Raw genomic sequence first — 24,855 nt, forward strand, 5'->3', positions numbered from 1 at the left:
TGAATTGGGAGGCCATATTGAACAGTTCTTGTAACCATAGTTCCTAATAAACATGCCAGAGCCATTGTTCTCATGTGTTTGATCTTTCGTGCCTTTTTCCTGTAACTATACCACGTTTTGACTGCTTACAGCGCCATTTTTTACCCTGGTGGCGAGAATTGGAACTATTTTTTTTTTTTTTTTTTTGCATAATTCGCGAGCGCATTGCTTCATTAGCATATCTACGAAGTTTCAGACTGCTACTCTCATTACAGCCCGTGCTGTACCACTCTGAACACCGTCACTTTAATTATAACCACCTTGTACAAAGCTAGCAACTTTTATCCCTTGCATATCGTTTTTACCTGTTAATTCATAGCAGTAGTGGCAAAAAAAGCTAGCTATTTTGAGTGGATAGGTTTCTTATATATGCATATATATAAAGACAGTGCCAACAATTTTACTCGTAAATACCTTTCTAATTTTTAAAATTTTATACATGAATTAATATGAAACCTTGAAATTAAATATTAATAAATAAATTATGGCTAAATCGTAGAGTAATGGTTTTTATTATATGTAGACTTGTTGCCAAACATGAAATATACCAGGGCTCAGTGGTTAAGAACACTGGCCTAGTGCACGGTGACCCTAAAACTGAAAACAGATTAGCTGCAAATGGGAAAAATCTGGCTATTACCTAAAAATTTATCTTGTGTTAAATCCACTTTATGCTCAGATAGGCCATTTGGGACTTTACCTACTGTTTAGAATGTGATCAGAACCACTGTGCCTCAATTGGAGATTTATCTCAGTAACCCTTGATTACAAGAATTATGCAGATTGAAGGTTAAAATTACATTTGGTTTCAAAATTATTTAGTTAAAATCCTACATGTGCTTGTCCAAAATTCTATATCATCAATATCTTTATATTCCAGGTGACCACAGTTAAAGTTGCCCTCATCAAAGCCCTCAGGAGCCCATTCAAAGCAACAGATTGCACTGAAACTTGGTATAGAGGCTACGGAGACCATGGCGAAGCGAATGCTGATGAAAGAAATAATTCAAATTTTCACCACCAGGTGGAAATGTGATGCTGAAGTAACAACAACCAATAATTTGAGTTTAGTCTGTACAGCAGTGTTCAATATGTGCCCTGTCAATGTGACCGACCCTTTGGAAACATAAGACAGTGTGATCAATGGTTGCAGGCGTTTCCTAGGATATTGTTCACTGTGTATTAGATTTCAGAGTCACATTTTCATCTGGTGGTGAATATTTGAACTTTTTTTTGTCCCCATTCATTACCTATGATCTCCATCGCCTCTGTACCAAGTTTAACAGCAATGTGTTGCTTCGAACGGTCTCCAGAGGTGTCGGAGTACCGCAACTTTTATTGTGGCCATCTGGTATGTATTTTGGCTGTACTAAGACTAAGATTGAATAATCTTGTAATCATAGTAATTTGATAATATATATATATATATATATATATTCCAGGAATGAAGAAATTGAAGTAAGATGGCACAGGATGGGAAAAGTCTGTCGGACAGACTGTGGCAAGCTCTGAATGAAACTACTGGACCTACTTATGAAGAGCAAAAAAATGCACCTTGTGAGAGGAAAGATGCATCTACCGAAGGGGAAGAAGATGTAACCTCAGAAGAGGAAGATGAACAGACATCAGGACAGTTGGGCAACAGAGCTGGAGTAGAAAATGATCCACCCAAGAGGGAACTAGAATTAAATAATATTTTAAAGAACTACTCCAGAGTAAAAAATGACGAAGATTCAGAAAGGACAAAAGAAAGCTCTGTCAGAAGTAGAAGTCAAGCAGATACTGATTCTAATTGGAGATGCAAGAAAGCTGATGAGGAACAGATTGCAACAAACAGATATTTTAATACAAGTAAAGCTCAATCTGATCAACATAATAACTGGAGAAAAAAGAACAGTGAAGAAGACACCAAACCTACATTCACTGATGGAAGATACTTCAACAGAAGCAGAGATGAGAGCAAATATGCAAGGGAACGAAAACCCTCTTTTAGTGGGCATGAAGAATCCAGTGGTGCTGACAGTTGTATCCCGAAACATGAACATGAAGGAAGCAATATTGGATACAGAAGAAATAGCAACGTAAACGAACATTTGAACCAAAAATCAAATGTCGTGGAAAGAAAGCCTATCACAAAACGAAGGCTAGGTTACAAACGTTTAGAAGAACTAAGTCTGCAAAGTGCCTCACAAATCATTTTTGTGTTGGCAAATGAGTACTCTGGCTTTGATGATTTGTTAAAATCAAACATAAGTTCAGACGTCATGATACTTATTTTGAGAGTTTTAGCAAAGGCATGTGGTACAGAATTTAATGAGAACAAGGTTGCTATTCTTTCATGCACCTTGTGCGATGAGTTTTTAGGACAGTTGAAGAAGTTTGTCCTTGATCTACCATTGAAAAGGGTAAGTAGCAGAGATATAACTTTTAACAACATACTGAAATTTTGTGAAAATGTAATAACTCACCTTCCACATACAGCTAGCGACAAACTGGAAGATATTATTGTTAGCTCTGTCATGTCAATAAATGGAATACAAGAATTCCACTCTGCGGTTATAAGTGATGATGTAAAAACACAATTCTTAGAGTTGCACTCAAATGTGAAGAAAATTAAAGAAAGCAGGAAAAAATGTGAAAAGAAGTATCAAGTGGATCATTGTACTCCACCAAATAACTTTAGAGAAATTGATATATTTCCTTCACGAGAGGATGTTTTATCCAAGGAACCTGCTTTCGTAAGACCTAACATAGTCAAAGGTGCCTATGCAGATGTTGAACATTATTTAGACGTCCAATTCCGTTTACTTCGTGAAGATTTTGTGGGTCCTTTAAGAGATGGAATACGCGAGTATACAGAACAGATATCTTCTGTTAGGAATTCAAGATATCGACCCATCACTAGCCTCAGGATTTACAGGCATGTCATATTTCTAGGACCAAGGGCTTTTCAAGATAAAGTAGGACACACTGTCTTGTTTGACGCACAACAGAGACTAAAGCATGTACAATGGGAATACTCAAAGAGGCTTATCTATGGGTCATTGCTGTTGTTCACAAATAACGACTTCCAGACTATTATCTTCGGAACAGTGCTTGCAAGAGATACAGAATTTCTTAACAGAGGAGAAATTCTGATTGAATTTTGTAGACCAACAGACACAAAATCTTTATATGGTGAGTATGTTATGTTCGAATCAGATGTTTACTTTGAACCTTACCGGCATGTTTTAAGGGCTCTGCAAAGGATGACTTCTACTGATTTTCCCATGGAACGGTACATCATTTCTGTAAATTCTGAAGTAGAACCTCCTTTGTATTTGAAGAAATGGACACATTTAGAATATAGATTAGATCGTCTCAGAGTTGTAGAGAAAAGAATTCCACATCCAGTATACAGAGTAGATGGTCACAGTGTTCCAATCTTGAATCTTGATGAGTGGCCGAGTGCAGCAGAGCTACAGCTTGACATTTCACAATATTCTGCCTTTCAGTCAGCCCTCACTAAAGAATTTGCAATTATACAAGGCCCGCCGGGTACTGGAAAGACATACTTAGGACTGAAAATTGCAGAAGTTCTTCTGAGTAATGTGATAAGAAATAGTCCACTCTTAGTTGTGTGTTACACAAACCATGCTTTAGATCAATTCCTAGAGGGAATAAGTAATTTCACACAAAGTTTAGTTCGTGTAGGGGGCCAGTCTCATAATGATGCCTTGAAGAAATACAATTTGAAAGAGGTTAGAAGAGGAACAACAAATATGTCTAGAGATCACTACTTCGTTAGGAAGTTTATACACGGGCAATTAGAAATACATGTTGAAGAAATTACAAGTACACAGAAAAGTTTAAAGGCTCTTGCAGATGATGTGGGAATTGTTTCAGCGGAAACCTTACATCAGTTTGGAATAATATCTGACGAGCTTTATGACCACTTCTTGAGTGCATATGATGATGCAGATTCTGAAACATATACTTCAAGTCTTGTAGATTGGTTGGGCAGTGCTGATGACTTTGAATATGATAGTATCACAGAGTTCGAAAGTACATATGAAGAATCTGTACCGGTCAGAGAGAATGATCCCGTAGTTGTGGAAAAAGATGAGGTTGAAATGGACAGGGAAGTAGAAGATGCACTATTTAATCTAGATGATGTCGCAGTTGAGAAATCTTCTGCAATGTTGCTTGGCTCGACTGTGACATTTGATTTAACCTTTGAGGAACTAACATACAAGATAGAAGGATTGAGGTCTACAATAGAGAAATCATTTAAGCAACCTGTAACCCATGAAATGCATTTACGTTCTGCACAGGAAGAATTGAACATGTATTTTCAATGGGAGAGATATTTAAGACAAAAGCTTGCTCAGAGGCACCATGTGAGTGAAAATGCCATAAGAAGACTTGGGTTTCATAATAATCCATGGAAATTTCCACTTGATGAGAGATGGGAGCTCTACTCATACTGGATTTTCAGGCTAAAAAAAGTTCTCGAGGAAAAGTTGATAGAAGTGGAACAAGAGTATCAGAATGACTGGAAGCAGTACATTGAACTTCAGCACATGGGTGATCTTGAAATCCTTCAATGCAGCAGCGTTGTTGGAATGACAACCACAGGAGCTGCCAAATTGCAGACTCTGTTGCAAGCATTGAAGCCAAAAGTTGGTAAGTTTATATCTTATTAGATAAACATAGAGCTTTAAATAAATTGAGCAGTTTAACATATTAATTCATTTAGCACCTTTATTACCTCTGCATGCAATGCAGTTGTAGTGTACACATTATGTATATGTGACATCCCAAGTAACCAAAAGTGGGTGGCCAAATGTAAGAAAATGCCGTTGGGGAATGGTAATGTTGGCCATAGTTCCAATGTTGTCCCACCATGTGTTTTTTTACGTTAGCCCAACATGTGATTTTTACGTTGGTTAACGTACTGAAAACTAAAGTATAGATAGGCTTGTATTGTGATTTATATAATTTATTGTGAGGCTAAATATAAATTTTAGTACCAATTATTTGTGCAAAATAAAAACAATTTACAGAACTTTCTCATTCATATGGTATCATGGTTTTCAGGGTACCACACTTTCAAGAGTTTGCTTAGTTTTCCACCTTTCATGGAATTTAGTCTGCACTATATATATATATATATAAAAAGTGAAAGAGGAGAGAGGAAACACTCACCGGACAAAGAAAAAATTCAAATTTTCGTGATGGTATGTCACATCTTCAGGAGTAGAGAGACGTTGTAGAACTAAGTGACTAGAGGGAAGAGTAAGCATGACCTGCAGTCTTGCCAGGTACTGAAGGAAAAAAAAGTGTTGACAGTACCACAAAAAAAAAAAAATATATGGTTTTTTCACCTGGCTTGTCGAAAACTGTGAGTGGTGGGGGGGGGGGGGTTGGTTGGGAAAAGGTGGTGGTGAGGGTGAGGATAGGGGATGAGGGGCGTTACTGGGTGGGTGGCCTTGTTCAGGCCTGGAGGTGTGGTTGCATTCATGGTCGATATGTAGGCCCTCTCCCATCTTCTACGTATTGAGGTGTTGGTGGATTGGGGCAAGGAGTGGACGATCGCTACCTGGAAGCAGTCATTAAAAGGAATATTGTGGTGATTGGTGTGAATGGCAACAGCAAAGTCCAGGTTTTGGGTAGAGGAGCGGTGGTTGTTGATGCGGAGGTTCAGGGCTGTGGATGTTTCCCCCAGGTAGAAGCTCCCACAGATGTTGCACGTGGGGATATAAATTAGGTTAGAGCTGTTGCAGGTTCCTTTGGGGTAGAGGTGAATTTGCCGGTGGCAGTGTGGATCTGGAGGGTGCGGGAAGTGACAAATATGGGGCAGATTTTGCACCTTGGGTGGTTGCATTTGTGGGCAGGTGCGAGTTGATTGTGAGTAGGTGGATTGTGGTGGACCAGGAGGTTTTGGAGATTGGGAGGGCGTTTGAAGACAACTCTGGGATTGTCGGGGAAGATATTTCTGGTGTCAGGATCACTGTGCAGGATGGGAAGGAGGGAACGTAGAGTGTGTCTGATTTTGCAATACCTACACTTCTCCAGCTCCCATCCATTCCACACCAAGAAAGCCACCCAGTAATGCCCCTCATCCCCTATCGTCTCCCTCGCCACCACCTTTTCCCATCCAATTCCCCCCCCCCCCACCACTCGCAGTTTTCAACAAGCCAGGCGAAAGAACCTTTTTTTTTGTGGTATTGTCAACACTTTTTTTTCCTTCAGGACCTGGCAACACTGCAGGTCATGCTTACTCTTCCCTCTAGTCACTTAGTTCTACAACATCTCTCTACTCCTGAAGATGTGACATACCATCACGAAAATTTGAATGTTTTCTTTGTCCGGTGAGTGTTTCCTCTCTCCTCTTTTACTTTTTATTTAGCCCTTGTGGCCCTCCTTCCTTTTATCCAATTATATATATATATATATATATATATATAAATCAAAGAAGGTAAAAGGAAACACTCACTGGACAGTAGAAAAATTCAAAATTTTCACTAACTTCATAGCATCATCGGTGAGAGGAGAAAGAGACGGAACCGGAAGTTGGGGCCCTGCAGAGTTGCCAGGTCCCCATCGAAGAAGAAGCGGTGCGTAGAACGAAAAAACACTGTTTCGTCACCAGGCTCATCGTAAACTGTGAGTGTGTGGGATGAGCTGGGAGGGAGGGCGGGAGGGAATGTGGGTGAGGGATGGGCATTACTGGGTGGCCTTGTTCAGGCCAGGTGGAGTGGTTGCACTCATGGCTGATATATAGGCCCTCTCCCATCGAACAGAGGTGTTGGCTGGTTGGGGTAGGAGATGGATAATCGCTACCCGGAAGCAGTTGTTGAAACTGATGTTGTGGTGGTTGGTGTGGATGGCGACAGTGAAGTCCAGGTTGTGGATGGAGGAGCGGTGGTTATTGATGCGGAGGTTGAGGGCCGTTGATGTTTCCCCCAGGTAAAAATCACCACAGATGTTGCAGGTGAGGATGTAGATAAGGTTTGAGGCATGGCAGGTCCCTTTGGGATGGAGGGTAAATTTGCCAGTGGCCGTGTGCACCTGGAGGGTGTGAGAGGTGATGAGGATGGGGTAGGTCTTGCACCTGGGGCGGTTGCATTTATGGGCAGGGGTGGGGGGTGTTGGATGTGTGGTGAAGGAGTGTTGTGGACCAGGATGTTTTGGAGGTTGGGGGGCCATTTGAAAACCACTCTGGGTTTTTTGGGCAAGATGTTTTTGGTTTCAGGATTACTGTGCAGAATGGGAAGAAGAGAGTGTAGTGTGTGTCTGATTTTGTTGAGGTGGGGATGATGATGAAAACAGGTGGGTTGGTGGCAGCAGGTTTATTGGTGGTGGTGGTGTGTGAGACAGCTCACGATATTTGTTTTGTGACCAGGCTGAAGGGATATCCGCGGTTGACCAGGGCTTGGTGTAGGCGGAGGTTATAATTCTGCTGGGAGGTGGGTGAAGTGTTCAGGTGGTGTCCCCTGAGGGCCAGAGAGAATGGAATGGCTTTTTTGGTGTGGATCGGGTGGGAGCTGGAGAAGTGTAAGTACTGCATGTGATTGGTGGGTTTTATGTGGATAGAGGTTTTCAGATGTCCTCCCTCGATGTGCACGTTCACATCCAGGAAGGTGATCTGGTTGGGGGTGTGGGTCCATGTGAACCTTATGGAACAGAAGTGGTTAAGTTGGTCCAGGAAAGCTGATAAGGATGGTTCTCCATGTGTCCAGAGCATGAAAATGTCGTCGATGAAGCGGAGGCAGAGGAGGGGTTTGAGGGGTTGGGTGTCCAGGAACTCTTGCTCAAGTTTGCCCATGAAGAGGTTTGCATAGGTTGGGGCCATTCTGGTACCCATGGCTGTACCTCAGATCTGTAGGAAATGTTCGTTTTCAAAGGTGAAGTTGTTACATGTGAGGACAAGGTGAGCTAGGTGGGTCAGGAAGTTGGTGCTGGGGTTGTGAGGTTTGGGTCTGCTATTGAGGTAGAATTCTATGGAGGGGAGGCCATGGGAATGGGGTATGTTGGTGTAGAGGGAGGTGACATCGATGGTGTTTGGGGGCAATGGTGGAATGGTGCTGATTTTCTGGAGGAAGTGGTTGGTGTCAGGGAGGTAGGAGGGCAGAGCTTTCACAAGAGGCTCGAGATGGGAGTCAACAAAGGCTGAGATTCTTTCTGTGGGTGAGTTATAGCTGGACACAATGGGTCTACCAGGGTTGCCAGGTTTGTGAATTTTTGGGCAGTAGATAGAAGGTGGGGGTGCTGGGATTGTCAGGAACTAACATGGCTGTGGTAGGCGCTGTCAGGCCTTCAGGGGGCCGTGTGCGCAGATGAAGGTCCTGGATTTTGTTGAGGTGTGCGGAGGATAGGTCAACTGTGGTGGGTTTGTAGGTGGAGGGGTCAGGCAGCTGGTGAGTAGCTTCCGCCAGGTAATCTTGAGGTTTCCAGACCACCGTGGTGGACCCCTTGTCAGCTGGGAGGATTTTGATGTTATGGTTGTTGCGGAAATCTCGGAGAGCTTTCTGTTGGGAGGGGTTGAGGTTTGGTTGGTTGTGGAGGTCATTTAAGAATGAGCTGTCAGAGGTTGTGGAAATGATGGCAGTAATGTACCTTTCCAAGGGGTGGTTGGTGGGAGGCGTCTTTCTCATTCTATCCCTTATCAGGGGTGATTCTTCCACGTAGGAAGTGAGGAACTTCCTACAGTTCATTTACACTTATTTCCAGTTTTCTACTTTTTTAGGAGTTTAATGCACCTTTTTTAAATTCTGGGTGCAATATGCATACATTTTACTAGGTTTGCTAGTGTTCGCTGTCACTCGCTTGCTCATGGCTTGCTCCATCTGCTACCCAAAGACTACAGTTGTTCCTGCTGCTGAGGAACCTCGATCTTTCACCTACAGCGGGATGGGCAAGGGGTGTGGAAGATAGGGGGACGGGCTTGCTTGGTTAAATGGCCAGTGAGGAATCTTTGAGGTATTCCTACATTCAGTGATGCCAACCCTGGATTATTGTTCTAAACCTAGCATAATTTGAACTTTGCTGGCATCCGGTACCCTGTGTTTGGCAAAGTGCTCTAAACACGCATCTTTTGGAGACAGATAAATTTAATTGAAAGGAAGATACTTTGAGGAAATATATATTTTATCTCATTTATACTTCTCTAGCGGGCTTGTTCCAAACAAGAGAAAGTGTGCCGACTAAAGGACAAGGTTTTACAATCACATCCAGGTCCATCCTCTTGTTTTAATCTTTTCTTTATACTTCCCAAATAGGAAATGAACATTTTATGAAAGGAAATCGGTAGAAAGTTGGAGGTCACAAATAAAACATACAGACAGCCGTTCCCAATCGTCGAATTTTCTCCTACTTTTTCAAGCACGCTATACATTGTAATTGATTTGATGGGCGTAATTCTTAATGTTGCTTAACTGTAGTAAATAATGGATAACCCAAGTTCCACAACTCCAAAATAGCTGCATAAATTGAACTTAAAACTACATAATTAGTTGCATTTTATATAATTTAAGAGTTGAAGCAGCAATTCTTCTTATCAGGAGGTTGGCAATGCTGTCCTCAATACACATGACAACAGGCAGGGAGGACCCCACGAACGTCGTACCACAGATAGACACATATACATAATATCTGTGGTCAAACCAGCTTGGTTCACTCAAAAGTTCGAGGTTGTTATCGAAACAAGTGGCGCAGTGTGTGAACTTTTGCAAGCTAACTAGGCCCATCCTCAGGATTTTAAAATTCTTTTAGGGGGGGAAGATTCAAAATACTAGTGGAGTATTAGATGTGACAATGACGCTATGGTAATGGTGCCGCTGGACATACAATTGCAGAGTTGGGAAAAAATTAAAACTCCCCACAGCCCCCCCCCCCCCCCCCCTTTCCCAACCAGGCAAAGAAGCAGCAACGCAAGCGCTTACAGACCAAGGCTGTCACACAGAGTACAGTTTGGTGTTTCTTGTTTACACTCAATTCTAGGAAGTATTAGAATAGTACTGTATTTTGCAAATTGTCATATTTTCAAATTTCCTTTAATTTTCTTTTACCAGTATCATTGAACAGCCACAATAATTCTATATTTATAAAATAATATATTTATAAATGAAATGATGTAGGCCTACATATTAGCAATGATTCGTATAATGAATTTAAATTGGGTATCGGGACGTCTGGTAGCATCCCATCATTTGTTAAAATATTAAAACGACCAAATATTGCATCCATGGCAGCTGATCAGGGGCGTCGACTTGTCAAAATTATTGGGGGGGCCCTGATCACTGAAATAAATTAATGAATGACTCACTCTCTTTCTTTTTTAACTTTTCGCCTCAGTGTTCGGAATCTCATAAAAGCTAGGGGTATGCAGGATCCCGAAACGTCAGGAACAGGATCGAGAAAAAAATATCCCGTCCCGATCCCGACTTCAGGAAATGATTTCCCAACTTTTCGGGATCCCGAGCAGTCGGGAAATACTGAATGCTCATTTTAAAATGTCGTTATTTCTCGACGTTTTCTGCATTGTCAATTTCTGGAACTTATCGTAAATTGTTAGCTTTTAATCCAGATATCACTTAAAGTGAAAATGACGTGTAGAATTCGAGATTTTCAGAGCTTCGGGAAATTTCGAACATTTCCTGTCCCGATCCCATCCCGCACACCCCTAATAGAAGCCCATGAATTCCTCAAAATTATCAATTTTTTTATTCACAGTTGGAATGCAGAATATTAATTGTCCACGGATGGATATGTCACAAGTTTCGTCAACCATAATAGCAAAATTTTCCCGACTTTTAATATCTGCTACCACGGAGCACAAAACAGATCTCCCTAACATATGAATGATCTTGTTCTGAATGTCATGTGAGAGCCATTTGTAGCCCGAACGTCCCATCCACTATCCTAGTTCATGCACATCGTCTTTTGAAACTCTTTTTATTAAAAATTTTAACAAGACTTATAATTACATACTTAGTATATAGTAATAAGTCATGTGTTTTGCTGTCTCTGGTCATAGCCTCCCCAAAGTTGATGGTTTAGCGGTCTCAGTCCCCCAAAGTTGATGGTCTAGAAAATTTTAATGTGTATTTAAAGTTAAGTTTATATGGCACAATTCAGAGTAAACTTTACAAGAGAAGCAATATAATACATTAGATCCTCTTAAGCAAAATTTTTTTTGGGGGGCTCTGCCCCCACATAGTTAACAAAATATTATATTTCCAATATGTGCTGTGACTGAAATATTCGAAATGAAACACATTTACATGTCATTTATTTTACACTCTAGAATTTACAGCATACTCTTGAAAGTTGTCTTAACAGAGGAAAGTAGTTTTTAAAACTGAATTTGACTCATTTTTCCATGGTTGGGCAAGAGTTGCCAACAACCTTTGGCCCAACGTAAGACCCAACTGGAATTTTCCAACCAATGTAAACCCAACCTCTCCCGTGTACTAACTCTAGTTGGCCCAACTATTCTGGTTACTTGGGATGAAATTAACTTGCTCAAGTTGGCTAAATAAATCCACAAAAATGTAGCAAACTGTATTATAGGATGCACCGAAAGATACTTTTTTTCCAATTTGTATATCATACAAATCATACATTTGAAAACATATTTTGTTGTACGAGTAAGAATTTGTCTATTTAAGGTAAAAAAATTGATTCTCAAAATACAACCAACATTTATTTTTATTCTCACAAACACAATGGCATAACAGTAAAATAGTTTGAATCTCATCCTCAATTCAGCAGTTTATTACAAAATGAGAATACGCCTCTTAAAATAGAAAGTTAATTTGTGAATACACATGAATTAACTTAATTTATTTGTTATCTTGTGTATTCATATATTTTTCTTTTCTTTGTTCTATTATTAATGAGTAATTTGTATGCTATTTATGCTTTAATTTTTTTTCAAGTAATTGTTGAAGAAGCTGCTGAAGTATTAGAGTCACATATTCTTGTCTCTCTAACATCAAACTGTCAACATTTGATACTAATAGGTATGTATCATCAGTATTATCATGCTTGTTCAAAATTCTCTAAGAAAATATTTACTTTGCAATTTGGTATACAAAGGATATGTACTATGTAGAAATTTAAGCAAAAAATTTGGGTGATGCTACGGATGTAATGACAAAACCAATTTCAAACAGGAAGAACAGCATGAGCGAAAAATCTGGCAAAACCAGGACTGATTTGGTAGCTCAGTTTGTAGAACAATACTACAGTATGCCAGAGAACGAGTTTCGAGTCCTGGTCGAACCTACATTTTTCACTTAAATTTCTATTTAAAAAATATTTAAACTTAATATAAAGTAGCATAACCAGGGATGAATTCTCTGTTCTTACGTTGACCAGCAGTACATCAACATTTATCAAAAAAATGTATTTAAAGATACAGGTTTCAGGAATGATATGTAAATTGAGGCAATTTGTGAGTATGTTGTCAAAATTGCAGATGACTTAATGCAATTTCCTACTATCCATATTTTGTTGTTTTATATTATGATTGTTATTGATAATGCTTTATTTGAAATGATGAACACAGCTGAAAGCTTTGTATAGCATTATAGTAGCATTTAAGCATAACATTAATATTACTTGTACACAATTATTAAGGAAAATGGTAGCAAGAAAAGCTTTAATACAATGTGTTGTAGAACATCTTATATAACTACGTACAATAAAGAATACACCTCATATCATATTATACCAATACATTGTAATAATATAGAAAATTGCGTTACAGGAAGTCCGTAACAGAAACAGCTTGTTTTGTAATGTTTCCACTTTACACAATTACAGTTACAATTACAATTGAAATAAGCACTTACCTTGTCGCAAAGATGCTGGAAAAGGTGCCCTCCCAAATACAAATATTTCTGGCACCTTATTTCTGACATCTAATCTTAGATTAGACATCGCTACTTTATCCTCAGTTGTCGCGAGAGCGCCAGAAACTTATCGGGGGAGTTGTCAGCCGCGAGAGGGCTCTTCATACTGCACCTGTCGGCAGTGATGCCAACCGTAGGGACATTTAGGGACGCATAGGGACTTTTCACTATCTTTCGCCCATGTAGGGACACATTTGCCAAATGAAGGAAAACATATGGACTTTTTTCAATCTTGGGAAATAACATTTTATTGTGCAAGGGTGCAAAGCTTACTCGCCAGTCAGTTGCACTTTCTTTGTTCTTGGTTTGGAATGAATAGATTAGTTTATCTGGATACTTTAGCGAGGAGGAGAAAAAAGAACTAACTAACAAATCTCAATCAGAATTTTGGAACATGTTATCAGTTACCAAGAACTTTCAAGGCAAGTTCTTTTTTGAAAACATTTCCACTCTAGAAAATAGTGCTAACATTGCCACATTCTAACGTGGAAACGGAAAGAATATTTTCAATGTTAAGTGATACAAAAACAAAAAAGAGAAATAGAATGGCACTAAATGAAAACTAACTCTTGCAGAAAAGTGGTCAGGCAATTACGAGAGACAGGATCTCTTGAACCTAAGAAACGTGTTGTTTTGCTGTTGAAGGAGGTCATTTTCAACATCTCTTATAACACAGGATTTTAGTGATCATTATTATTACTTTTAAATATCATTTTATACTTTCGGTTTGCTTTATGCGCCGGGATGCTGTCTTCCCTTTCTGTCAACTGAGGATAAAGTAGCGATGTCTAATCTAAGATTAGATGTCAGAAATAAGGTGCCAGAAATATTTGTATTTGGGAGAAAACCTCTTCCAGCATCCTTGCGACAAGGTACGTGCTTATTTCAATTGTAATTGTAACCATGGACGTCCGCAGGATTTTTCTCAGGGAGGGCCAAGGAAGGTATTTTTTTTCCAGGGGGGGCAAACAAGGCACATTTTCTCCAAAAATAGTGTTGTTCCCTAAAAAAAAAAATTGCTTAAATTTGAATTTAGGTTGTTCATGCAATAATTAACACATATTATTGTGGCTAAAATGAAATTATATGTGCGAAATACATAATTTTTGGTTGACTTTCATTTTCCAGGGGGGGGCACGGCCCCCCTTGCCCCCCCCTTCCGGACGCCCATGATTGTAACTGTAATTGTGAAAAGTGGAAACATTTAAAAAAAAAAGTTGTTTCTGTTACGGACTTCCTGTAACACAATTTGCCGGGACCTGTTGCATGAAGGTTGCTGTTGCGGTAAACGACTAAAATAACCTCTCTGTAGATAGATGGAATGTTTTATATAATTTTGGTGTTGATTAGTTTTTATAATTTTGATGTAAAGCTGCATGCTCTTTATGAAAATCCAAAATTTTATTTCAAATGTCTTCCTTGGGTTCTTCATGAAATATTCACTGTTTATTATAGGTCTCTAAATGAGAAGTATGTAGGTAAAAAAGTAAAGTGTTGCCCTGTGTATAGCACCATGCCATGAAGGCGTATAGGGGGTGTGGGGGTAACGCACCACACTTTCTTGATCCGGTCGTGAGTAGGGGTGATGTGATCAGCATCACGCCCCTGACCGCCTTTACCCCCCAGGGTTTCCCCCAGGTACCCATGTTATTCGACGCTGGGTGGGTGCCGGGGCCGCTTCCACCGTTAGAAAAGTTCCCGGATTTGAACCGGCCGGGGATCGATCCCGGAACCTTTAGCATGGTAGTCAGACGCGTTACCGACTGAGCCACCGCAGCATGTATGTAGGGTGTGGCATAATTTTTTTTCGTTTGTGTTTTGTAATGGTTTTGGTAACACTTACTGATAGTCATTTTCATCACCAATATATGCCATTTTCAGAGATGGATCACTCGAGTGGAGCTGGCTGTGTCAATGGATCTGTAGCCACTGTGGTATAAGAATATCGATGTTACTTTCAGTGGTGCAGTCTCCCATGTTATCTGGTTTGCCGGACCAACTTTTTTCATATGTAGAGAGAGTATGCCGGAAAATTTGAAGTTGCCGGACTACGGTTTTTGTTTTACTTGCAGGTGCATGCTTGCATTTATTTCTATAAATTTAATTAATATATAATAAATATGTACAATAAATATTAATTGTAAGATGCAGTAACGTCGGTAGGGCATGTGACTACTATGCGAGAAACCTAGGTTCGATCCCAAGGGGAGGGGGGAGAATGGGATTTTTTTTCCACCTGTTCAAGCAGCTCCGGTGCCCACTCACCATAAGAAACTCTGGGGTGTAAAGACAGCCAGGGGCCTGGCGCTGATCACATCACTCCCACCTTCTGTAATAATAATAAAGTGGGGTGCCCTAACTCCATAGCCCCTATACACCTTAATGGCATGGTGCAAAGCACACAGGAGCACTTTACTTTTTTTAAAATAATAAATGTTGCTATAAACGAGGTTAAGTTTTCAGAATTCACCACTGAATTTTTATCAATATTTATTTTTATCAAACATGATCTTGTTTCATCACCGTGTGCAATCAGAATGTGGGTGAAGAATTTTGAAGCTATGGGAAGTGCATTGAATCAGAAACATTCCTACTCAAATGTTGGAATGTTCCATGGATCATTTCTATTGCAGATTGTCTGAGTATCAGACAAAATTGTGGTCACCTGCAGAGCGTAATTTTCTAAACATGACAGTGACTGCATATTTTGCAAATGGCAATATGTAAGGGTGTAGTTGATGTCTTTGTATTTTTGTTTCATAAAACGTAGTATTAGTTTTGTTGCATTTTAAAAAAGACTATTTTATGTCACACCCTGTATTTTATCAGTATCAATAAAAAAAACATTTCAGTCGATCCCTAATAATTTCTCCTTTGTGATTCCTTTGTGCAGGAGACCACCAACAACTGAAACCATCGACAGCTGTGTACAATTTGGCGAAGAACTTCAACTTTGATGTTTCCCTGTTTGAGAGGATGATTAAGAATGGCATGGCTTTTGCCCAACTGAAGGTTCAACATCGAATGAGACCAGAAGTCGCACAGCTTATTGTTCCAGCCATATACCCAAATCTGGAAAATCATCCTTCAGTGCTTGAGTTCAACAATATAGTCGGAGTAACGAAGAATCTGTTCTTCATAACTCACAACTATCCAGAAGCAAATGTAAGTGTGAACTAAAATTTTCCTCAGTGAATGATAAATTGTTTTTAATATCTAATACTCACATGAGCTCTGATGTAGCACTCTTAGGTGTAAGCGGTCGTGGGTTGAAAACTGAGTCAGTTCCAAAATTTCAGTGTTGACCCACGAGGACAATTTGGGAGTGGCTGGTGATTGGTCTCGAAAACCACAATACATTGACGATGGGATTAGCCTTATTGTGCATAAAGTGGACTTTAAACACCAACTCAACTCAACAACAACGACGTATAAATTTTAATCAAAGTAGGAATATACTACGTAAAACGAAGAAGTAGACTTCCATGTACTGACCATATGTCACGATAAGCTACCTTCACCCTTAATGGGATTTTACCTGTTGGAGTTTAATTATACATATGTCATTCACATAAGCACCAGCATTGCCAACACTCAATACCCTGAATAAAAACAATGTGGCAACATTTTTTATTCATAGCTACCAATGATTAGCCATATAAACCAAAAGTGAAAGCAGCCATGTTAGACCTGGTAACATTGTATAACATTGTAGCAACCTGTAGGCAACTTCAGACTGTGTTTTTTAACCTGTTATCTTGTTTAACCTGTTTTCTTGTTATTTATTTTCCTCCATTCTCTTGACAATATGGTGAACTTACGAAACATCTGATTTTTAGTCTAATTTATTGTATTGGGTTTTTATTTTTATACCTGGACAGCTACAGAATCAGATAAACCCAAGTAACCAAAAGTGGTTGGCTGAATGTTGGGTCAACTGGGCTATGTAAATAGCATTGTTGATTTTGACCATGGTGCCAACGTAGAGTCAACAGATGTTTTTTTTGTGGGGGGGGGGGGGGGCAATTCACTCAAAACAAGTAGAGATGGGTTTGTGTTGTGGATATATAATTTATTGTGAAGCAAAATGTAAACTTTAGTACAAATTAGATAGTTTACTTAGTTTTACACATTTGTGGGAATTCAGTCTGCACATAGCACTGTTTATTTTATATGTATAGACAATGAACCACTTCCACAGGAATACCGGTAAGAATATTCTTGTTCTGCTACAGCAAACCATAAGCAATTCCCAACACAGAAATATCATTCACTCATGGTGGCTGACTGGTGAATAACTTCTACCTCCATTAAACAAAATATTATATTTTCAACTTGTGTTGTGACTGAAACATTTGCAAAGAAACACCATCACACATCCCTTATTTTACACTCTAGAATTCACAGCATACTCTTCTTGAATGGGGTCTTAACAGGAGAAATTAATATTTAAAACTGATTTTGACACACATTTCAATGGTTGGGCAAGTGTTGGCATGATGTAAAACGTAAAACCAGCTTCTATTCAGGGATGTTAGAGGTCCAGAACCCATAAATTCTAATGTGTTCTATTGAATTCCATAACAGGACCGGAACCTGTTTTCTTGCACAATTTAAATTCTTAAATTCGGTCCAAGTTGCATATTGTTTCATTGAAAAAAGTTCCTGAACCGTATTTAAATTGATCTGGGAAAGAAAGTTTGCTGGACTGTATTTAAATTGGTCCAGAGAAAAGGTTCCTGGACCATATTTAAATTGATCTGGAATGAAAGATTCCAAATTGAAATACTTTAAACATAAAAAGATTCTTTACAGTCTAGAATCCATTTACACTTGCTGATTTTCTCTCCTGGATGGGAATTGAATTTCTTTACAATTCATGGACCTTGAACAACCATGGGAAAGACATAGGAATCCATACATTCTAATGGGTTCTATTGGGTTTCGTAACAGGACCGGAACTTTCTTTCTCACATTATTTAAATTCAGTCCTAGTTGCATATTTCAATATGGAACTTGGACCCTATTTTAAATGATCCAGAAATAAGGTTCCTGGACCACATTGAAATTGATCCTTGAAATAGGTTCCTGAACCATATTTAAATTGATCTGGAAAAAAGTTTCTTGCACCGTATTTAAATTCATCCATAAAAAGGTTCCTGGACCATGTTTAAATTGATCTGGTAAAGAGGTTGCTGGACTAAATTGAAAAACTTTACAGTCCAGAACCCATTTACGCTTGCTGATTTTCTCTCCTGGACCGGAATTGAATTTATTTAAAATTCCTGAACTTTTAACAACCCTGCTTCAATTTGCCAATCAATGTAAACCCAACCTTTCTCGCATAAAAACTGCACTTGGCCAAACGATTGTGCTTACTTGGGAAGGCATACTCTGTTCAACACACGGAGTAAAAGGATATATATTTGAACTTGCCAAAACTGAAATTTGCTTCAGTAAGTGTCTGCTATTTGTGTGATCAAGCATGAATCTTTACAATGCTGCCTGTCTAAATATTAAATTGCGGTTTTGACATGATTGTCCCTCATAAATTTAGATTATTTGTCACAATTTGATGCCATGACAAATAAAATAATCAAGATGTCAACATTTCAGGTTGATGATACATCCAGTCATCAGAATGAACACGAAGCAGAATTTTTCATTGAATTTAGTAGACATCTTGTTCTTCAGGGATATGAACAGTCCAAAATTACTATATTAGCAGCATACTCAGGACAAATGTTTTTAATGAAAAAGGTAAGTGTTGTTTCATGTGTTTGTACTTCAGTTAAGTTTTCATTTTCATATATAATTTCTTGTTACGAAGATTTTTATTAGATATCAAGCGAGTGATACAGTAAGATTTACTTCTTATTAGAAATATTACATTCATGAATGTATACAAGGAATTATTGAGAACACAACGTCAGAATTAAAATGTGTACATATTCTAAGAATTACAGTGGTGTAGGAAGGTCATGTCATTTTCGCAACATACCTGTGATGTTGAAAATCGCAAGCTATCTTGTACAATGTTACAATGAAGGCTGTGCAGGAATAAGCAATTCTTGATCGAAATGGGAAATTTTTTAAAATCTCTTTGTTTGGAGTGGGAAAAATTATGTTCAAAATACTGTAGTACTATGAAAATCAGGACTGCTGCACACTATCATCCCCCCTCCCCCATCACACTCCCACCAAAGAAATTTCCTCATTTCGGATTTTGAAAGTCAGGAAGTTATTTCCTAAAGTCAGGATGAAGACAGGATTTTTCCCACCAGTCTCTACACCAACTTTTCAGGATTTTGCACACCCCTAGTTAGAAAACAAGACAATTTTTAAGTTTGAGTGAATCCTGATGTTTGCTGTGCTTTCTGGCAATAAGAAAGGAAAAAATAATGGTTAGGGAAGAAATTATCTCTGTATTCTTATTCCTTTTTTTTATGTCATCAGTTTTGATTTCATAATGACTGAACAAGAGTGTGTATTGTTACATTTTAAAACTGTAGATTGTAACACTGTGATGTCATCTGTGACGACTCACATTTTAAGCATTGTAAGAAGCATTAATGATCTGTAAATGTAAGTTGTATGTGCCAAGCTGTACAATTAGGAGGACTCTGTAATAGAATTAAATACAAAGTCGATAACATTTCCGTAACTTCAATCAAAATCATAATAATGCTAAGAAATTGTAAGACAGTGGAGTTCTTGCTTTGAAATAATTCCAGATTTACTGATGTTATCCAACCCTTTGATGACATTCCTTTGCAGAAATGAGCTAAAAAGGAGTGGACATATCCCCTCATTTTAGCCAATTTTCTAACTATTCCTTAGCTGCTTCATAATGCAGATTTTATGCACACGGTCACAAACTTTAATCTGTGGTACCATGAACTATCAATATTCTATAATTTTTGGTAATTTCCTGTTTCCTTATTTATTAATTTTTTATTTATTGATTTAGTTTATTTTACTTCACTTTTGTGCTAGTGTGCGAAGATGGGGATGAGTGATGATATGATGAAATTGATGAACGGACAGTCAGAAACGCCTAGGCCAGGATTCGAACCTGGCACTCCTGGCATCGTAGTGTGATGTGCTAACCACTCTACCACGGGGGCCAGTATTTCCTTGTTCATTATTATTAGTATTACATTATAATTTTTATTATTATAATTGATATATCCGTAAATGTAGGTGTATGTGAAGTTCTTTATTTTTTCTGTAATATTTCTCATCATTGTTTCTTTGTGTGTGTATTCATGTCTGTTCGCTATGTATTCTTTGAGGGTGGTAAATAAATAAATTATTTTTCTCTTCTGTAACTCTAAGGATCCTCACTTGCTGAAAGAATTAAAAAGAAAATAGGTGGTACGTCCTTTCAGGATCATGATAAAGACAGTGGGAAACATTTTTTTTTATCCTGGCCTGAGCTGCCTTTTTTTTTTCCTGTATGCATGGTATGCTGTTGAAAACTATTGTGAAATTATTGGTATAAGAAACTGATTTATTATTTACTTATGAATTTCAGATGAAGAGAAAGTACGACCTGCTTGATGGTGTCCGAGTGACTGTGGTTGACAATTTCCAAGGAGAAGAGAATGACATAATTCTTCTATCTTTAGTCAGGAACAACGAGGAAGGAAAGATTGGATTCCTGAAAACTGAGAACAGAGTTTGCGTTGCACTCTCCAGAGCCCGGAAGGGATTTTACATCATGGGCAATATGGACATGCTTGTGAGCCAAAGCAAAATTTGGCCAAAAATTAATGCAACTTTGAAAGCCCAAAGTGCTGTAGGGACACATTTAACATTGAGATGCCAGGTACACTCTTCAACTGTTACAAAAGTTGCAACAGCTGCAGATTTCGGAAAGAATACGCCGGAGGGTGGATGTCTGCAGATATGTGATGTTCCGTTAACTTGTGGTCATAACTGTATGCAAATTTGTCATATTATGGACAGGGACCATGAAAATTACCAATGCCGAGTAAAATGTGAAAAGGAGATGTGTGAGTTGGAGCATAAGTGTGAGAAATTTTGTTATGAGAAATGTGGAAAATGCATGGTTCCACTGTTGAAAGTTTTACTGTGTGGACATGAGATGACCTTGCCTTGCCATTTGGATCCTAAGCTATACAAATGCAACTTGGAAGTAGAAAAGATGATTCCAAATTGCCAGCACAAGGTGAATATGAAATGCAGTGATGATCCACGGTATTTCAGGTGCTCGTTTCCATGTGAAATTCGATTGCCATGTGGACATAGCTGCGAGAAGACATGTCATGTATTAGATGATCCTGACCATGTGGACTACAAATGTGAGAAACCTTGCTTACAAAAGAATTCTGAATGTTCCAAGAGTCACATGTGTGCTAAACAATGCTGGGAAAAATGCGGAAGGTGTTCACATCAGGTACAGAAGGAACGTTCATGCGGACATTTCTTTAATGTAGAATGCAGCTTTGATCCTGAAGATATCATATGTGTAAATACATGCAATAAAATCTTGTCATGTGGTCATCCATGCCGTTTAAAATGTAATGAAATATGTGGTGTTTGCTGTGTTAAAGTCAAGAAAGTCATCGAAGCATGTGGGCACAAAATCAAAATTAATTGTTCCGAAGAACCCAGTCAGGACCACTGTAGGAGAAATTGTGAGAAAATTCTCCCTTGTGGGCATCCCTGTAAACAATTATGCAAGGATGTTTGCACACCAGACTGTCAGGAAATAATTGAAAGCCCAATTCTTTCTGCATGTGGGCATAGAGTTTCAATCTTCTGCTACCAGTTAGAAAACAATGGTAAGTTTATGTTCACTAAATACAAAAGTCCACTTTGAACAAGTTTTCACAGGTAACCAGTCAAGTTAAATCGATTTAACCTAGCAGGTTACCCAAGAACACTTGTTCGAATCACGTTACCAGGAAAACTACAATTCCTATTTTAGTTGAAGTCAAGTTTAGGCATGCACTTACTTTTCCAGTTACTCAAACTTTCACCATATCATGTGGCTTCATCAGGAGGTAAGGCAAGAATAGTAAAAGTTTAAGATGTACAAGTTGGATTAACCCTTAACTGCTATTGTCAGTCTCTCAAACTACATTGAATTTATCTCTTACTTTATTTCTTTCACTCCTCCAGCCACAAGAGATCCGTTCTTCATACCTTACAGTCGGGGTGCTGGCTACATGCTGTCAAGGTTAAGAGGTCTTCCCTTTGATTGTTCAAAATGTATTGAACTCTGTTTTCGGCAAGCGGTCCGTGTATATTTTATTATGTTGTGTTTCAAATGGCTCATTACTCATTTTCAATTTCAGCAAGAGATTACATATTACTAAGAACTACCTCTCTTCTGACAACATATAAATGTAGAAATTTTAAGAATTTGGAATTCCAAAAAAATATAGGAACCATTGTTGCAATTTTTGACTGATTTTCTTCCTCTTTATATAAATTACATTATGTTTCTTTAACTAAATAATAATAATAATTATAATAAAAATAATAATAGAAAGCTGGTTTACAACATTCTTCTGTAACCATGTCAACTCACGGAAAATGCATCAGAAATTGAAAATGGCAAAATAGCTAGTTCACAGTTTTAAATCAAATGAGCAGTCTGTGACAGATTCCTCCATAGTAGTTGTGTGATTTTCATTGTCCCTGGTACTTAAGGGTTAAAGGAGGTCAAAAATGGAAAGTAAAAGACAATTCATAGTACCCTGCCATGTGCTTTCTTATCCATCTCAGGCTGGTGACAATCAAGATCGAGAGTGTGGCAAGTTCTGAAAGATTGAGTAACTGGAAAAATAAGTATATGCCTAAACTGGTTAGTGAAATGATGGCATGTGCTGTAAATTGTGCCTTGTCCAAGTGTGTGTTGCTTTTAGTCATTGCATATTTGTGGAATCTTTACAAAGTGAACTACATTTTTACTTAAATGATAGATGATCAAATATTTTAACTGCTCTGTTAGATCAATATGTGAAAGAAAAAAAAAGATTTGATTATTAACCCATTACTTGTGTACTTGTGGCGGATCTATATAGAGAGACTATAAAAGTGGTTAATTTTTTGCAGAGCGCATATATATATATATATATATATATATATATATATATATATATATATATATATATATATATAAGGGACCGATTAATCGGTACTCTGTCGGTATCGGCCGATATATGCATATCGGTGTATCGGTAAAATTACCGATTATTTTACCGATCCGATAATCAATAAATATCTTATAATTTAGTGCAAAATTCTGCCATTTTGTTGTAATTTTTATGGATAATCTCCATGCCCTTCTTTCTAAAAAGGTTGGTTGATTTGTTGTTTTAAGTCCACTTTATGCACAGTAAGGCTAATTGGGACTGGACCTACAGTTTAAAGTGGGATCCGAACCACTTGTGCCTCCATCGGGTATCAAACCCGGGACCCCTTGATTACAAGGCGACGACGCTACCACTGCGCCATCGGGGAGGCCCTTTCTAAAAAAGTAAATGTCTAAATATTCAACTTCTTTTGCACTGCAGTCGCCTTGAACCACACATTTATTAAGGAGATCAATGATCATTTCAGGTTCTTCAAGGACCATTTCTAGTTTTATATCGGATCAGTAGAATATCGGTTATCGGTATTGGTAAATTTTATATCGGTACTTTATCGGTATTGGCCAAAATTTCATATCGGCCCATCCCTAATATATATATATATATATATACATATATATATATATATATATATATATATTGTATCTCAAAATTAACAGTTGTTGTATTGCAGCAAGTCATTTTTATAGACTCTACTTTTCTTGTGCTTTTATTAGTCTTATGTGAGCAATTCGCAATCAAACAATCCATTGTTGATGCTTTGTCGGTTCCTGAAAAATGAATATGTTATGTTTATTTGTGGCAGAGTCTAATTATAGATTGCTTTTCTTAGCTTCATTATGCAGTAATTCTTTTTCTAGTTGTTATTTACGATGAAACTAATTTGTGGTTCCATCTACAAAGATGATTTCTTTTTGTAAGCACTACTCGTCAATGTTGCTGCAGGGAAGGGGCTAACAGTTGAAATAGCTTTGCGATGGAGCAAAGAAGAATACCTTTACAAGCATACAACTTATACTTTTCTGGTGTCTGAGTGTCTAGTGGAGTGTCACATGACACTTTAACAGAGTCAGATATTCTGGCAGTTAAGCAAATGCATAATTTTCATATTTTTTGCAACTACATTCTAAGGAGAAATAGTTTTATTTTGAGTAAATGAGAATTCTGTGTGGAATTTTGGACATTAAAGCAAAACTCCGATACAGTGATGATATAGTTCCAATGGGATTAAAATTGATAAATATTCTGAACTGTTTCTCAATTGTTACACTTTTTAATTATTGGTAAGAGTATCAATAATGTTATCAGTATTGGTTCAAAGTGATATTCTTTCTGCCCAAATGAGTTCACTCATGTGCTACATTTGGCACGTCCCTTTGTCTGGCACGCACGCACACACGCACCTCCCTCCCTCCCTCCAATCTCGCAGTTGCTATAAAACAAATCACTATTTCAAGAAGGTCCAAAATCCACCTATACAATAAGTTACCAGATCATATAAAAACTATTGAACCAGTAGCAAAATTAAGAAAGGAACTAATAAAAGATCTGTTGTACCATTGCATTTACACAGTGAGTGAATTTATGAACCTCTAATCCATGATGTTTTGGAGGTTCATGGATTCATCCACAAGAGTACAGTTGAAAATTTAATCAATCGTTCCAACATAGACCTACAATAGGTTGGATGCCATTTCACATGTCATATCTGTTATGTCACTTGAGTGCAATTTTTAGTATCATTTTATGATGTTGTAAGTCTTACCTTTATATTATCTCACAATATT

General features: G+C 38.2%; 1 protein-coding gene across 1 annotated transcript in view; it reads left to right on the plus strand.

The window, feature by feature from the left end:
* Window positions 1-24,855, plus strand: part of LOC145998384 (NFX1-type zinc finger-containing protein 1-like) — a 61,571-nt gene that overhangs the window by 10,453 nt on the left and 26,263 nt on the right. The window contains exons 2-6 of the mRNA XM_083134791.1: window positions 1,482-4,704; window positions 11,964-12,047; window positions 15,835-16,106; window positions 18,558-18,701; window positions 20,479-21,751. Of these exons, the coding sequence (XP_082990917.1) occupies window positions 1,503-4,704; window positions 11,964-12,047; window positions 15,835-16,106; window positions 18,558-18,701; window positions 20,479-21,751 (4,975 nt within the window). The 5' untranslated portion in view covers window positions 1,482-1,502. The remainder of the gene's footprint in view (window positions 1-1,481; window positions 4,705-11,963; window positions 12,048-15,834; window positions 16,107-18,557; window positions 18,702-20,478; window positions 21,752-24,855) is intronic.

Source organism: Lepisma saccharinum, chromosome 1 (genome assembly GCF_977018435.1).
Source record: "Lepisma saccharinum chromosome 1, izLepSacc3.1, whole genome shotgun sequence".
NCBI lineage: Eukaryota > Metazoa > Arthropoda > Insecta > Zygentoma > Lepismatidae > Lepisma > Lepisma saccharinum.